The following is a 17,729-nucleotide window of genomic DNA, read 5'->3' on the forward strand; positions in this document are numbered from 1 at the left end:
ACCGGGAACACCATATTTTTCGTAAGTCATAAATGTAGATGTTTACTTTGTGTTATTGGATTAGCTAGTTAGGGTCAAGTATCATTTTGAAGTCCACTTCCTTTGTCCTCCTAAGAGTTGCTGAATATTTCTTCTCTTCACCTCCCTCCTCCTGCACATGCAGATGTGTTCTTCGCCATCTGCTTGGCTCTGATGGTGGCCAGCCTGCTGGAGACTATTCTCATCACCAACCTCCTGGTCGGCTCCAGTAACTTCCACCCAGTGCCTGGCTGGGTCCGAGTGCTCGTCCTGCGCTTCATGGGCACCCTCGTCTGGCTGCCTCAGAAATCCAGAGAGGACAAGATCATCCTCAATCCAGTTGCAAGAGGTACCCTGTCTGATCCTCCAGGGATTTACAATTACACAGACTTTCATTCAGTTAGCAGATGTCTTGTCCAACACAAAGCAATATAGTGAAGCATTCAATCACAAGCCTGAACAGTAACATAAATGCACGAATCACTCTGATACATTTTTCCAGACACTTGACTAGGTCCGACCTTAGACAACCAATCATTTCTGTCTTTAGGAGGTATATTCATAATTCCACCTTCTCCCTTCCTTCCCTCTTGTCTCTAAGAAACAGACGTGAAAGTCTGCCCTCTAGTGACGGTGGAGAGACAGGTTCAAACAGGAGAACCAGGTAAGATGTGGGCAGAGGCAGGCGATCCAGCCCTGGCGGAGCTGAGGAATCTGGGCAATGAGCTCCAGTCCATCCGCCTCCAGGTGGCCCAGCATGTGGACGGGAACCAGATCTCCCAGGACTGGATGCAGGTGGGCTACATCCTCGACCGGCTGCTGTTTGGCGTCTACTGCATCTTCATCACCTTCAGCTTCCTCGTCATCCTCAGCATCTGGAGTAATTCCTACAACCAGTGATGTACTGGTTAAAAACATAGGTGGGTCAATGTCATTCATTGTGAATAAAATAACGATCCTTGTCATTTCTAACCATTTTTCCATGATAAGTGGCTAAATGGTTGTGTTAAAATACAAAATGTGAGGAAATAGTGCTTACCCTCCACTACACCACTGCGTACAAGTCTCCCATGTTGTCAACTGCTGTTGAGATTTAAAAACAATTACCTTAACATTACCATAACTTCAACGATCGCTTGTTTGATCTTCTGGCTGCATTGAGTAAGTGTGCTGACTTATATATTACTATATTAGATGACATTTATTTTTCTTTGACAAATAAACATACTTTCACAAAAACCACTGTTTCATTACTAACAACAATTCATTGGGGTCATCTGAGATGTTTTCTGAATTGTAATGTTGATGGTGGATCAATGATGATGAAGATGAAGATCTGTCACGCAAGACACGGATCCACGACATGCAAAGTAGGGGATCATCCAAAAACCACATCCTTGTTTTTATTATAGCGTTGACATACAGGAAGTAACTTTTGAGGATTTTATTAGTATCCCCATTAGCTGTTACAAAAGCATCGGCTACTCTTCCTGGGGTCCACACAAAAAAGAGACATCACATAATACAGAACATTAATAGACAAGAACAGCTCAAGGACAGAACTAAATTAATTTTAAAATGGCACACATAGCCTACATGTCAATACATACACAAAATATCTAGGTCAAGATAGGGGAGAGGCGTTGGTCCGTGAGGTGTTGCTTTATCAGTTCCGGAAAACCAGGTTTGCTGTCCATTAGAGTAATATGAGATGGATGGGAGTTCCATGCAATAACGGCTCTATGTAATACTGTATGCTCTCTTGATTTTGTTCTGGATTTGGGGACTGTGAAAGACCCCTGGTGGCATGTCTGGTGGGGTAAGTGTATGTGTTAGAAATGTATGTAAGTTGACTATGTAAACTATTTGGAATTTTCAACACATTATTGTTTCTTCTGAAAAGAAGAAGTGATGCAGTCAGTCTCTCCTCAACTATTAGCCAAGAGAGACTGGCATTCATAGTATTTAAGTTAGCCCTCTGATTACAGTATAGAGCAAGAGGTGTCGCTCTGTTCTGGCCCAGCTGCAGCTTAACTAGGTTTTTCCTCACAGCACTTGACCACATGATTGGACAATAGTCAAGACAAAACTAGAGCCTGCAGGACTTTTTGGAGTGTTGTGTGAAAAAAGCAGAGCATCTCTTTAGTATGAACATACCGTCCCTCTCCCCATCTTTACAACCATTGAATCTATATGTTTTGACCATGACATGTTCTAATCTAAGGTAACACCAAGTCATTTAGTCTCCTCAACTTGTTTGACAGCCAGACCGTTCATTACCAGATTCAGCTGAGGTCTAGAACTTAGGGAATGATTTGTACCAAATACAATGCTCTCAGTGATTTATGTTAATGCAGTACATATTGAGTACCCTTCTCTATAACCGTGCTGAAAGTCTGTTGTCAATTTGTTTACAGATAAATAGTATTGTATTTGGTCAAACACCATCTTTTCCAAAGAGCTGTGTTGTGTAAAACTCGATCCAAAGATTATGGCAGGGACTATTTCATGATATAATAGAAACATATTTAATTCAAGCAGCTGCTTTAATTTCACATTAAATATTTTTCCATTATATCATTATATAGCCCCTGCCTTAATCTTTGGAACATGTTTTCCACACAATTTGGTACCGGGACCCGGATGAGAGCGTCCTGACTTGTTGAATGATATACTTATTACTTACGATTGGTTGTATAGCTGTACCTTAGGACCAGTGATGTTAGTTGACATCCAATTAAATGTGTGCCATTATCAGAACCTATGGTGTGATTAAGCTACAAAGACTTCTACAAGGCCAGTTTATCTCCCATAGGCACAGATGTATTGAACTCAACAAAAAAAAATGTCATGGCTGAGTGGTTACTGCAGGTGTTAAAAAAACAACTCTGTTGTGTTCGTGTGACCGATATCATGAGACTGTGATTAGAGACCGCGTGTGCGTCCCTTTTCACACTATCGTGCCGACCCAAGACAAACTGTACTAGCTAGCTCAGATGTTTTCCAGCACGGTTCAGTTTGGCCCAGCTTGACTCAGTAGTGTGAAAAGGGGCTGTGGTCTCACAGTGTGTGGTGTGTGTGTCTGCATTATAAGTCAATCACTCAGTTTGGTTCGAGCTCTGTATGTGCAGGACATTTGGTTAACTAGTACCATCCAACAGGGCACAGTATGGGACAACCACGGAGATCCATTCTCACATCAGGTTTCTTTCTATTGGCAGGTAATATCCTTCATTTGCATGTTAGATTTAAAGTTGTATTATGTTGTAAATTATTGTATGTGTTTTTAACAATATTTTGAACATTTTAAGCATGTGTTGCTAGAAATATAATTATCTAACTAGGCTGTGGCTACTCAGTTATTTTTTGAATTATTTCTCACCTGGAAAGTTCTGTTTTTTTCTTTTCAAAACTGGTTGAAGGGCTATTTTTAGGCACTACGAGTGTGATACATTACACAGTAAATGAGAATCATTGCCTGCAGATAAATTCATTTGTTTTTTAAAAAATAATTTAGGCCATTTTTGATTTGACATTTTTTGGGGGGGGGGTCCAGTGCAAAAAAAATAATTGTGTAAACACCCCCCAAAATCTCTAGATAACATCCTGAGTGCCAATATATTTGATCGCATCGGTAAGTGCTAGTGATGCTTATTAATCCAATGAAATATGCACAAGGGAAATAATATGAACACCTGCTCTTTCCATGACATAGGCTGATCTGGTGAATCCAAGGTGAAAGCTATGATCCCTTCTGGATGTCAGATCCTCTTCAATCAGTGTAGATAAAGGGGAGGAGACAGGTTAAAGTAGGATTAAGCCTTGAGACATGGATTCCATATGTGTGCCATTCAGAAGGTGAATGGGAAAGACAAGATTTAAGTGCCTGGTTTGTGTCAGGAACTGCAACACTGCTGGGGTTTCTCACGCTAATCAGTTTCCCGTGTGTATCAAGAATGGTCAACCACCAAAAAAAGGACATCCAGAAAATTTGACACAATTGTGGGAAGCATTGGAGTCAACATGGGCCAGCATCCCTGTGGAACGCTTTCGACACCTTGCAGAGTCCCATGCTCTGATGAACTGAGGCTTTTCTGAGGGCAAAAGGGAAGGATGCCACTCAATATTAGAAAGGTGTTCCTAATGTTTTGTCCACTCAGTGTAAGTTTAGATGTTCTGCATATGTATTTACATAAAAGTGACCTGTTTAACATTGGTTCCCTCTATCCCTGTGAGTAATGTATTTTTCATTTGTCCTTCTGGTTTGTTTTAAGGTACAATGTTTTGTTCAGAGTAAACAGAAAGGTGTTCATCTGTCAATGTTTGTTTGTTACATTTTTATTTTTATTTTTTTTTATTTTTATGTCCCTCTAAAAATACCGTATTGCAAACGTGAATGACGACTTTTTGAGAAATGGAATGTTTTAAATTACTGAGAATTATCACTTTTGACAAATACTGTAGGTATGTATGGTAGCCTACAGTTTTAGCTGAATGGTGAGGTTTGACCAACTTGACACAATGTAGTATACCATCAAATCAAATCAAATGTATTTATATAGCCCTTCGTACATCAGCTGATATCTCAAAGTGCTGTACAGAAACCCAGCCTAAAACCCCAAACAGCAAGCAATGCAGGTGTAGAAGCACGGTGGCTACCATGTTGCATGATATGAGTTTGGGCAAGTTTTGAAATTTTGGAGGTTGCTAATGTCCCTTACTTATGAATAACCTTGTCTTTATTGATTAGGTTCCATTGATATTAAAGCATTTAATCCTCTGTCTCTCTTTCTGTCTCTTTTTTTCTTTCTCTCTTTCTCTCTTTCCTTTTGCTCTCTGCCGCTCTCACTCTCTCTCTCTGTCTCTCCTCTATGCTCTTAAGTATATTTATGCCAGTGCGATTTGACCTGTAAAGAGGGTCACAGCGGTCCAACCTACGAGTCGATGCAGACTGTGTTTAACCGCATATCCTTCAGACCGGCAGTCAACCTAAGCAATCCCACCATAGCAAACATCTCCTTCACCCTGTATGCTGTCCTGGGCGTGGTGAGTGTTGGACAGTGTAAGGCCACAATGTTCCTCTTTGCATAGGGTCCATTCATTCAATTAATTTGTTACTAACAATTATCCGCTTTCTTGCTTGGTCATATTTCAGAATGAGAAGACCCAGATCCTCACTACTTTCCTGTGGTTGAGATTGGTGAATGTCAAGATATCTTCCTATTTTATTTTGCCAACAGTTTGTGGTGGTATAAGCTTCCCTGAGCCTAATTCTTTACTGGGTCCTTTTTAGTACTGGCACCATCAGTTCCTGGTTTGGGACTCTGATGCTTGTGGCGGAGTCACCAGGATTTCTCTGCCAGTCAAAGAGCTCTGGGTGCCTGACATCATCGTGTATGAGTTGTGAGTGTCCGAAGAAAACTGACTTTGTTTTACTCATCTATACGCCTATCTTCATGTCCTGTATAAAACATGGGGTCAACCAACCCCCCCCCCCCCCCCCCCTCCAACCATTATCACCTCCTCCTTCTCTCCTCTATCGCATGTTCTTCTCTCCTCTATCACATGATCTTCTCTCCTCTATCGCATGACCTTCTCTCCTCTATCACATGACCTTCTCTCCTCTATCGCATGTCCTTCTCTCCTCTATCACAGGCGTCTGTTTCTCAAACTAGACACTCTAATGTAATTGTCCTCTTGCTCAGTTGTGCACCGGGGCCTCCCACTCCTCTTTCTATTCTGGTTAGAGCCAATTTGCACTGTTCTGTGAAGGGAGTAGTACACAGTGTTGTACCAGAACTTCAGTTTCTTGGCAATTTCTCTCATGGCATAGCCTTCATTTCTCAGACCAAGAATAGACTGACGAGTTTCAGAAGAAACTTCTTTGTTTCTGGCCATTTTGAGCCTGTAATCGAATCCACAAATGCTGATGCTCCAGATACTCAACTAGTCTAAAGAACAGTTTTACTGCTTATTTAATCAGGACAACAGTTTTCAGCTGTGCTAACATAATTGCAAAAGTGTTTTCTAATGATCAATTAGCCTTTTAAAATGATAAACTTGGATTAGCTAACACAACTTGCCATTGGAACACAGGAGTGATGGTTGCTGATAATGGGCCTCTGTGCACCTATGTAGATATTCCATTAAAAATCAGCCGTTTCCAGCTACAACAGTCATTTACAACATGAACAATGTCTACACTGTATTTCTGAATAATTTGATGTTATTTTAAATGGACAAAAAAAATTGCTTTTCTTTCAAAAACAAGGACATTTCTAAATGACCTAAAACTTTTGAACAGTAGTGTATATTGTTCTAAAATACTGTAGAGAGCTGTATTTTCTATTGGCAAAATGCAAAAAACTTTCATATTAGATTTTTTTTTATAGCAGTTCACAATTTTGTGCCCCTTCTCACCCCAAATGTTCTGCATCGGTATCAGAAGTCCAAAAAAAATAAATAATTAACAAGGCCAAATTAGGGGGTCGAGCTCATTAAAATAATATCCAGGATACTTTGCAAGTGTTCATTTTTTAAAATTATTTTTTTTTTTTACATTTTAGTCACTTCTGCAGACACTCTGCATTCAACTAGATTAACAACCATCTGTCACAGTCATAGCAAGTCAAAAGGTTCTGTAACCTTTACTGAAAATACTGTTGTAAAAGGGCTACATGCACATTTATTTTTTGTACATTTAAAATACACATTTGACATATTTTAACTAAACACAATCTTTGCTAGAGTTCATTTGATGTGTATACATTGGTCTTTAGGGTATTTTTGATGCATCTTTGCCTCCCTCTCTGTCTCTCAGTGTGGACGACGACGTGTCACAGCAATGCCCCTACGTCTACGTCAACCACACAGGCCACATCCGCTGGGACAGGATGCTGCGCCTGGTCAGCGCCTGCAACCTGGAAATCTTCAGCTTCCCCTTCGATGTGCAGAACTGCTCGTTTACCTTCGGCTCCTACATGCACACCAGTAACTAACTCCACTGTGATAGGCTACTGCACGCACACCAGTAACTAACTACAGTGTGATAGGCTACTGCACGCACACCAGTAACTAACTACAGTGTGATAGGCTACTGCATGCACACCAGTAACTAACTCCACTGTGATAGGCTACTGCATGCACACCAGTAACTAACTACAGTGTGATAGGCTACTGCATGCACACCAGTAACTAACTCCACTGTGATAGGCTACTGCACGCACACCAGTAACTAACTACAGTGTGATAGGCTACTGCATGCACACCAGTAACTAACTCCACTGTGATAGGCTACTGCATGCACACCAGTATTAGTAGCTGGTGGGGGGGGGGGGGGGGGGGGGGGGGGGTTATATGATAGATATTGGTTTGTTGGGGGGAGTCATAGAATATAATAGTCATAGTAATTAACTCCACTGTGATAGGCTACTTCAAGCACACCAGTATCTAACTCCACTATGATAGGCTACTGCATGCACACCAGTAACTAACTCCACTGTGATAGGCTACTGCATGCACACCAGTAACTAACTCCACTATGATAGGCTACTGCATGCACACCAGTAACTAACTCCACTGTGATAGGCTACTGCATGCACACCAGTAACTAACTCCACTGTGATAGGCTACTGCATGCACACCAGTATTAGTAGCTGGTGGGGGGGGGGGTTATATGATAGATATTGGTTTGTTGGGGGGAGTCATAGAATATAATAGTCATAGTAATTAACTCCACTGTGATAGGCTACTTCAAGCACACCAGTATCTAACTGCACTATGATAGGCTACTGCATGCACACCAGTAACTAACTCCACTGTGATAGGCTACTGCATGCACACCAGTAACTAACTCCACTATGATAGGCTACTGCATGCACACCAGTAACTAACTCCACTATGATAGGCTACTGCATGCACACCAGTAACTAACTCCACTGTGATAGGCTACTGCATGCACACCAGTAACTAACTCCACTGTGATAGGCTACTGCATGCACACCAGTAACTAACTCCACTGTGATAGGCTACTGCATGCACACCAGTAACTAACTCCACTGTGATAGGCTACTGCACGCACACCAGTAATTAACTCCACTGAGTGGACAAAACATTAGGAACACTTTTCTAATATTGAGTTGCACCCCCTTTCGCCCTCCGAACAGCATCAATTCGTTGGGGCATGGACTCTACAAGGTGTCAAATGCGTTCCCCAGGGATGCTGACCCATGTTGACGCCAATGCTTCCTACAGTTGTGTCAGGTTGTCTGGATGTCCTCTGGGTGGTGGTCGATTCTTGATACACACGGGAATCTATTCCGTGTGAAAAACCCAGCAGCATTGCAGTTCTTGACACAAACCAGTGCGCCTGGCACCTACTACCATACCCAGTTCAAGGGCACTTAAATATTTTATATTGCCCATTCACCCTCTGAATGGCACACATACACAATCCATGCCTCAATGATCCTTCTTTAACCTGTCTCTTCCCCGACATCTACACTGATTGAAATGGATTTAACAAGTGACATCAACAAGGGATAATAGGTCAGTCTATGTCAAGGAAAGAGCAGATGTTCCTACAGCGCAGTGGTACAGCGGTCTATAAGACCCTGCATCTCAGTACTACAGACCCTGGTTCCATTCCAGGCTGTATCACAGCAGTCTAAGACACTGCATCTCAGTACTACAGACCCTGGTTCCATTCCAGGCTGTATCACAGCGGTCTAAGACACTGCATCTCAGTAGTACAGACCCTGGTTCCATTCCAGGCTGTATCACAGCGGTCTACGACACTGTATCACAGCGGTCTACGACACTGTATCACAGCGGTCTACGACACTGTATCTCAGTGCTACAGGCGTCACTACAGACACCCTGGCTCGAATCCAGACTGTATCACAACCGGCCGTGATTGGGAGTCGCATAGGTATCACACTGCGATAGTGATGTGGTGTACGTGTCTGATGCCATGTGCATATCGTCAAATCAGATATATTTATAAAGCCCTTCTTACATCAGCTGATGCCACAAAGTGCTGTACAGAAACCCAGCCTAAAACCAATGCAGGTGTAGAAGCACGGTGGCTAGGAAAAACTCCCTAGAAAGGCCAGAACCTAGGAAGAAACCAGGAGAGGAACCAGGCTATGAGGGGTGTCCAGTCCTCTTCTGGCTGTGCCGGGTGGAGATTATAACAGAACATGGGCCAAGATGTTCAAACGTTCATAGATGACCAGCAGGGTTAAATAATAATAATCACAGTGGTTATTGAGGGTGCAACAGGTCAGCACCTCAGGAGTAAATGTCAATTGGCTTTTCATAGCCGATCATTAAGGGTATCTCTACTACTCCTGCTGTCTCTAGAGAGTTGAAAACAGCATGGCCTGAAATACATACTGTAGCCTACTCACCACTTAATACACAACTAGCATGCCGTAATATACCTTGTATGTCGTGTTAATACTTCCGGGTTGTGATCTGCACAATCTAGAAAATCCAGGGGAAGGATAGGTGTCTATTTGAACAATAATGTAGGAATGAAAGCACACCTGATTTTCTAACGTACAAAAGTACTAATATCCTAAAATATATACCACCCCCCAGCTACTAATATCCTATAATACACCCCCCCCCCCCCCCCCCCCCCCCCCCCGGCTATTAATATCCTATAATACACCCCCCCCCCCCCCAGCTATTAATATCCTATAATACACCCCCCCCCCCCGGGTAGAAATATCCTATAATACACCCCCCCTCCCCCCCCCGGGTAGAAATATCCTGAAATAACCCCCCCCCCGGCTACTAATATCCCCCCAGCTACTATCCCACCAGCTAGCTAGCTATTATCCAAATATATACAAAAACCCTTTTCTCTCTCATTTATCGTTATTGGCATGATATAACAATGTACATATTAACAAAGCCTACTTTGGCAATGGAAAAGGAATGACCCCCCCCCCCCCCCCCCCTCTCTCTCCTCATTAGTAAAGGATGTGAGGTTGACTCCAGCCCTGTCCTTCGAGGAGATGTCGGGGAACTCGAAACAGTACCTGGAGGCTAGTGGGGAGTGGGAGCTGGTCAACATCTATGGAGAGGCGTCTGTCCTCAAGTTTGGCATCGACGAATGGGACATCATCACTTTCTGGGTGAGAGAGATAGACAGGGAGATGGAGAGGGAGAGAGAGACCTGCTAAGACAGGGATATCTGCTGTCTCTCTGCTCTCCAATATGTCTCCTAATACATCTGCTGTACTTGCTTCATCTCACCACCAGGTGGTGATAAAGCGCAGGCCAGTGCTCTACGTGGTCAACCTGCTCATCCCCAGTTCCTTCCTCATGCTCATCGACATCCTCTCCTTCTACCTGCCCCCTCACAGCGTGGACCGCGCCTCCTTCAAGATGACCCTTATTTTGGGCTACACCGTCTTCCTGCTCATCATGAACGACCTGCTGCCCAGCACGGCCAACGGCACCCCCCTCATAGGTCAGCGTCCTGTTCATAAGTGCACACAAAGATGCTAGGGTTGTGGGTTCGATTCCCACGGGGGACCAGTACGAAAATGTATGCACTCAGTATTGTAAGTTTCTCTGGATATGTGCGTATGCTAAAATGTAAAAGGAATTAATTGACCATTTCAGTTTTCACATTGAAATAAGTTACATTTGCAAAGTATTTCAAGAAACTGAAAAACAAGCAACTATTTATATATCAGATTAACTGTTTTGTAAAGACTCAAGTTACAAATGCTGGTAAACACTCAAATAGCTTTAGTTTTAAAAAATCACATAAGTAGTGCACTGTGGCTTTGCTGGTCATGTGTTAGTTGACCATAGAGGTTTTTAGCGCGCTGAACCACCGCGAACATTTAATGTTGCAATGGTAAAAAGTTTAATACCTACAAATTTCACTGACAAGATCATTTAGCCTACTCTTAATTCTTGCCTATTATGTTGGCATGCATAACCTTGTTAAACGGGATCGAGTGACGAGTGTATTGACACAACGGTAGGATTATTAAAGAAATCCGCGTTCAACCGGAATCACGCTGTATGATTCTATCACATTATTCAAAATATCAGAATTGGTTAAAAAAAAAACTCTAAATCGCGTTGGTACAGTAGGCATCAAGTAACTTCTCGACAATGTTGCATAAAATGTTGAATGGTCTATACTTTTCACCAACACATAGACCCTAGATGTTTCAATAGCCCAATTTATACGCATGCCCCAAAACAACAGAAGTTTGATCAAATTAAACTACCGTTAATCAAAACACTTATCACTCCCGTTCAACAACTCTAAATCGCGTTGGAATGCGCTCCCAACGGGAAACTTGAAATAACATGATATAGGTTAATGAAATAATCGAAAAACAAATATTTGATTATTTATTAGCCTCGTGGTTATAAGTATTTAGGCATATCATGTAAATTAGACCTTGTGAAATCGTCGTAAAAAGCGCAAAAGATACTGATGGATGTGTCTAGGTTATTTATGGATTGATCATATAGCAATATCAATGCATTCTTTCAACAACTCCAAAGCAATAGCCTGTCTTTGGCGCAGCAACCACTTGCTCATTCTATAATCAAGTCTTAACTGGTTTGGACAGCTCGTGAGGTATCCTAAATATCTGTCGACTAGGTGGAACTCTTCTGACTAAATAGGTTTCATGCATAGCTTTTGTTTTAACCCATAAGAGTCGGTGTAAAAACTATTGGTCGCTAAATCCGGAGAAATTGTGCACCATGTAAAAAACTGTAGGTCACTATATCGGGCTTGAAGTACCATGTAAAAAAACTATTGGTCACTATATCGGGCTTGAAGTACCATGTAAAAAACTATTTGTCACTATATCCAGAGAAATTACAGACCATGTCAAAAATGTTTTTTTTTTTTTTTTTTTTTCTAGCTAAATCCTGCTAGAAAGACCATGTAAAAACAGTTGTCTGGTTGCCCTCACCCTTCTGAGTGGTTGGCTGTGAATACCCTCACCCTTCTGAGTGGTTGGCTGTGAATACCCTCACCCTTCTGAGTGGTTGGCTGTGAATACCCTCACCCTTCTGAGTGGTTGGCTGTGAATACCCTCACCCTTCTGAGTGGTTGGCTGTGAATACCCTCACCCACTATAAGTATACAATATACAGTGCATACTGAGTGCTGAGTGCTGATTGATTAAAACCGTATTCATTACGTTAAAATGCCTATTTACTCAGTTCCATCTGACTGCGCATTCCACTGTCTCATCAGCCCAGCCAGGCTATTTATAAACATCATTTTTTTTACCCCCTTTTTCTCCCCAGTTTTCAATATTGTCTCATCGCTGCAACTCCCCAATGGGCTCGGTAGAGGCGATGGTGGAGTCATGCGTCCTCTGATACATGACCCGCTCAACCACGCTTCTTAACATTTCTAGCGCGGGCGTTCCGCTAGCGACCCACCTCGACAACATCCGGTGAAATCACAGAGCGCGAAATTCAAACTACGGAAATATAAATATTTAACATTCATGAAAATACATATGTAATAAAGCGTAACTTCTTGTTAATCCAGCCACTGTGTCAGATTTCAAAAAGGCTTTACGGCGAAAGCACACCATGCGATTATCCGAGTACAGCGCCCCGCATACAGAACCATGAACCCCCAAAAAATTCAACCAGGCAGGTGCGACACGAAAGTCAGAAATAGCGATATAATAAATGCCTTACCTTTGAAGATCTTCTTCTGTTGGCACTCCAAAAAGTCCCAGATACATCACAAATGGTCCTTTTGTTCGATAAAGTCCTTTTTTATATCAATAAAAACTCAGTTTAGCTGGCTCTCTTCAGTCAATAATCCACTCAGTTTCCCTCCTTCAAAATGCATACAGAATTAATCCCAAACATTACCAATAAACGTATCCAAACAAGTCAAACAATGTTTATAATCAAACCTTAGGTACCCTAATACGTAAATAAATTACACAATTTAAGACGGAGAAAAGTATGTTCATTACCGGAGATAAATAACAAAGAACATGCTTTCCTCCACGCGCATGGAAACACTACAGCCAAAATGGGAGCCACCTAGAATAACTACAACTTCTGGCTCATTTTTCCAAATACCAGCCTGAAACTCTTTCTAAAGACTGTTGACATCTAGTGGAAGCCCTAGGAACTGCAATCTGGGAGGTTTTCGCCTTATAATAAAAGAGACAGCCATTGAAAACAGTGGTAGGCTGAAAATGTTTTTTTGGGGGGGGGGTGGTTTGTCCTTGGGGTTTCGCCTGCCATATCAGTTCTGTTATACTCACAGACATTATTTTAACAGTTTTAGAGTGTTTTCTATCCAAATCTACCAATTATATGCATATCCTAGCTTCCGGGCCTGAGTAAAAGGCAGTTTACTTTGGACACGCTTTTCATCCGGATGTCAAAATACTGCACCCCACCCCAAAGAGGTTTTAAGGGGATCGTTGTCCAGTCAACAGGACAGTTGTAAATCATGCAGCACCTTGTGTCAGGATGGCAGATTTTAGAGAAACAACAAATGTCGATACATATGTGTCTTATATCGGCTGAAAGCTTAAATTCTTGTTAATTTAACTGCACTTTCCAATTTACAGTAGATATTACTGCAAAAAAAATGCCATGCTATTGTTTGAGGAGAGCTCCTAACAAAACACTTTTTTCTCCACAGTATGTTTGATAAAAGCACCTCTAAAGGTGAAATAAATGGCATTACACTTACAACTTGTCTATAAACACAGCATCAATATAAACATAAACTTAAACATTCACCTCTTGGAGAGAGAGAAACTAATTACTTGTATTGACAAAGGATCAAGATTTATGACACCATCTCTCTCCAGCCCTGCGTGAGAATCTGCCAGGCTGAGATCTTATCAGATCTGTCCTGGAGCCACAGAGTCGCAAATTACTCTGTTCATGAGCAAGCTCCAAGAACCGTCTGGGATGACTCTGGGATGACTCTGGGATGACTCTGGGATGACTGTGGGATGACTGTGGGATGACTGTGGGATGACTGTGGGATGACTCTAGAAGCTCGCCCATGGCAGCACAATAAAACACCTTAATAAAGGCCACTATGGAAAACGCTGCGGTGGCGTGTGCATGCAAAAAGACGATGTTTACCAATACAGCAATTCAACTTCTGCAAAAGTATTTGTGCAACCAATGCAACAATAACACTTATGACAGTAAAGAATAATACGTACATATGATAAACAATTTGTTAAAGCAGCATTGGCAACTCTTAACATTAAAGAATAGTAAACAACCATAACAGTAGAATATATGTCTAAAAGCTATCAAAGTAACAGGAAGTAATTACTGGTAATTACCTATTATTACACAGTATGTAAAAAAAAACAATAAAACTTTCCTGCAACTTACATTGATGCACCGCATTCAGAAATTGGTGTTACTGTTGACAATAAAAAAACGTCTTCAGAAATGTGCATCTTCTCCCTTCCCGACGACGATAACACTCTGACCTGAGTAGGCAGGTGTTCGTGTCCAGATGAGCATTTCCAAGCGCTCTGATTGGTTAAGAATGGCAGGGCTATAATAGGTGAGGAATAACTAAGGTAGGCCGAGCAGCCAAACTAACGGGACTTAAGGAAAACTGAAGGGACTGTCAGGGGAAGTTACGTTGAGAGGAGAGGAGTAGTACTGCCTTTTCTACAGTAGGAGTAAAATGTCTCTATTATCAGCACTTATGACCAAATGTATACTTCGAGACGCTTTGTGGATACGCTGTGATATGGCCCCTGGTCTACCTGTTAGACACGGAGCACTGAGATCTATGATAAGTGTTGTGACTTAGATACGGAGCACTGAGATCTATGATAAGTGTTGTGGGTTAGACACGGAGCAACAAAATAAACAAAACACTGTGTCCCTCACTGGAGGCTGTTGAGGGGAGGATGGCTCATAATAACGGCTGGAACGGAGTCAATGGAATGACATCAAACACCTGGAAACCATGTGTTGGATACCATTCCACCTATTCCACTACCAGCCATTACCACAAGCCTGTCCTCCCCAATTAAAGTGCCACCATCCTCCTATGGTGTCCCTCCCTACTAATTGGGGGCAATTCCATTGCACTTCAGGTACTTCTGGGAGTGAACCCGAAGTCATCTGAAAATAAATGGCACATCTCAATTAATCTCATCTCCTGAATTGGAAGAGAATTTAACCCACCTAACCCTGTAGTGTCCCTGCTATCCTCCCCCCCTTCTCAGGAATTTACTTTTCAGTGTGTCTGGCTCTCATGGTCATCAGCCTGTTGGAGACAGTCATCATCACTAATGTGCTCCATTCCAACTCCAAGAAGTACCGCGAGGTGCCCCACTGGGTCCGTGTGGTCATCCTGAAGCACATCGCCCGTATGATCTGCTACCAGTGGCCCGAGGAGCTTGTTCAACCCTCAGCCTCCAGAGGATCCACCCAGGATGACAAGGCAGACAGACCAAACCCCACAAGCCCTCCCTGGGTCCTTGCACCAGCCAACCCTGTGCACATCCCTGCCCAGCACACCACAAGCACCATTGGTGAGGAGCCATTCGCGGGTAGATTTGATTAGCAGACATGAAAGTGTTAAATAATCTGGGTTTATTTCGGGTAGATTATTTTAGTTTAATCTCTCTCTGCTAATCAAATCTGGGCTCATTTCGGGTAGATGTGATTAGCAGACATGAAACTGTTATAAAGTAATAGTTTAGGATCATTTCCATTTCAACCTTCAAGTCAATTTAAAAACTTCACAATTAAATTTCCGGAATTTAAATTGACTAGGTTACCAGGAAACTGCCCCAATCCCTTCTATATAACAAAACAGCATATTATCAGAAAGCTTAACACCCCCTGTAGGTAATATGTTTTTATTGTGAACATGTGCTTGCTCAAACCTGATCAACTGTGTATTGAGCATCCAGTCTTGCTGACCAATAGCAGTGTTTCAGCACCATAGGCTAAGCATCTATGCTCATCCCTTTGTTGTTTTTAGGTCCTGGGGTGGTGTCCTCTGTGCCTGAGCTGCGTCAGATCTGCCAGGACCTGAGTGACTTGCGTGCCCACTTAACGTCGATGCAGAAGGAGGGCGTGCTTCAGGAGCAGTGGTGCCACGTAGGCTACGTACTGGACTTCCTGCTCTTCCGTATCTACCTCCTCCTCATCTCCTGCTACGCCATGGTCATCATCTGTATGTGGTGCATCTGGATCAACCAATGAGAGACCAAAAGGGCGCATTTGTTTTAGCTTGCCCATTCCATTGGTCTGAAAGTGAAATCTCAGATCACCTCAGGCAGTGGGGCGAGCTAAAACAAATGCACCCAGAGAGAGAAGAAGGGGGGGTAGAAGAGAGTGAGACCAATGTACAGTAAGTAGTACCATAAGTCTCTGAATTTCTTTTGAAATGTAGTTTTCATTTTGTAAAAAATTGAGTTAAAGGTAAAAAAAAAAGTGTGTTAACTAGGCAAGTCAGTTAAGAACAAATTATTATATTCAATGACTGCCCCTTGTTCAGGGGCAGAATGACAGATTTTTACCTTGTCAGCTCAGGGTTTCGATCTAGCAGCCTTTCGGTTACTGGCCCAACACTCTAACCACTAGGCTACCTGCCGCCCCCCTCTAACCACTAGGCTACCTGCCGCCCCCCTCTAACCACTAGGCTACCTGCCTGCCGCCCCTACAGTCATATGCCCCTACAGTCCATGTAGGCTTACTACATGTTATTTATCTGATATACTAAATGCCTGTGGAGATTTTAGTGAAACGCTACCATGTTCACCAAGAATAACACCCCACTGAAGGTTTAGACGCCCCGAGGTCTGAGGGTTTAGAAGCCCCGAGGTCTGAGGGTTTAGAAGCCCCGAGGTCTGAGGGTTTAGAAGCCCCAAAGGTTAAGAAGCCCCGAGGTCTGAAGGTTTAGAAGCCCCGAAGGTTTAGAAGCCCCGAGGTCTGAAGGTTTAGAAGCCCCGAAGGTTTAGAAGCCCCGAGGTCTGAAGGTTTAGAAGCCCCGAAGGTTTAGAAGCCCCAAGGTCTGAAGGTTTAGAAGCCCCGAGGCTTTAGAATCACCGAGGGTTTAGAAGCAGCAAAGGTTTAGAAGCCCCGAAGGTTTAGAAGCCCCGAGGTCTGAATACACATTTTTCATGAACAATAAACTGAAGTACTCGACTGAAAGAGCTGTGTTCTGTGTGTGTGTGTGTGTGTTTGTGTGTGTGTATACACACCAGCCCTTACTATACCAGTCCTCATTACCCACAGGGCTCAATTAACACTTAAGCCTGCTAACAGCCTGCGAAGCTGTAAAATAACAAAATGGAAAAAGGCTATAAATTCACCTCCTAATTGTCTTGCCTTTTACTTGACTCCATTCGCTTCATTGGACTCCTGTCTAAATGTAAGATTCTGTGTCTTGTGGCAGAAAAACATCAAGCCATGGTGACGTCCCAATAACCTCTCCTTCCTCCTCATGTGTTCCCTCATTCACTACTCCCAAGTTTTAAAGCATTAGATTGGAGTAAGGCACGCGCTAGAGGGAGTTTCCATAAACCAGTCAATTCTTCTAAATTCCATGGAGGGAAGTGAGTGCACTCTTCAGGAGAAACAAGACTGGGATGTAACCCAAAGCTACTTTGCCCCTAAGGGCTACCGTACAAACCACCCATCCATCCCACAATCCCCCAGAAACCAGCAACGACACC

The 17,729-nt window shown here is 42.7% G+C and overlaps 1 protein-coding gene across 1 annotated transcript; it reads left to right on the top strand.

Moving 5' to 3' along the window:
* The first annotated feature begins 687 nt into the window (after window positions 1-687).
* LOC110505168 (5-hydroxytryptamine receptor 3A-like) lies at window positions 688-16,547 on the top strand. Its single transcript, XM_036989291.1, has 9 exons — window positions 688-898; window positions 4,901-5,064; window positions 5,174-5,218; window positions 5,312-5,421; window positions 6,839-7,008; window positions 10,003-10,163; window positions 10,291-10,501; window positions 15,267-15,575; window positions 16,031-16,547. Exons 1-9 carry the CDS (start codon window positions 688-690, stop codon window positions 16,252-16,254), a joined length of 1,605 nt encoding a protein of 534 aa, XP_036845186.1. The 3' UTR covers window positions 16,255-16,547.
* The last annotated feature ends 1,182 nt before the right edge of the window (window positions 16,548-17,729 follow it).

The sequence above is a fragment of the Oncorhynchus mykiss genome, chromosome 1 (assembly GCF_013265735.2).
Source record: "Oncorhynchus mykiss isolate Arlee chromosome 1, USDA_OmykA_1.1, whole genome shotgun sequence".
NCBI lineage: Eukaryota > Metazoa > Chordata > Actinopteri > Salmoniformes > Salmonidae > Oncorhynchus > Oncorhynchus mykiss.

Bases quoted from the DNA above. Each gene is read 5' to 3' on its own strand.
- LOC110505168 (XM_036989291.1), top strand. From the start codon at position 688: ATGTGGGCAGAGGCAGGCGATCCAGCCCTGGCGGAGCTGAGGAATCTG. The intron at 899-4,900 runs GTAATTCCTACA...TATGCTCTTAAG, and splicing joins CGTCATCCTCAGCATCTGGA to TATATTTATGCCAGTGCGAT. The intron at 5,422-6,838 runs GTGAGTGTCCGA...TCTGTCTCTCAG, and splicing joins GACATCATCGTGTATGAGTT to TGTGGACGACGACGTGTCAC.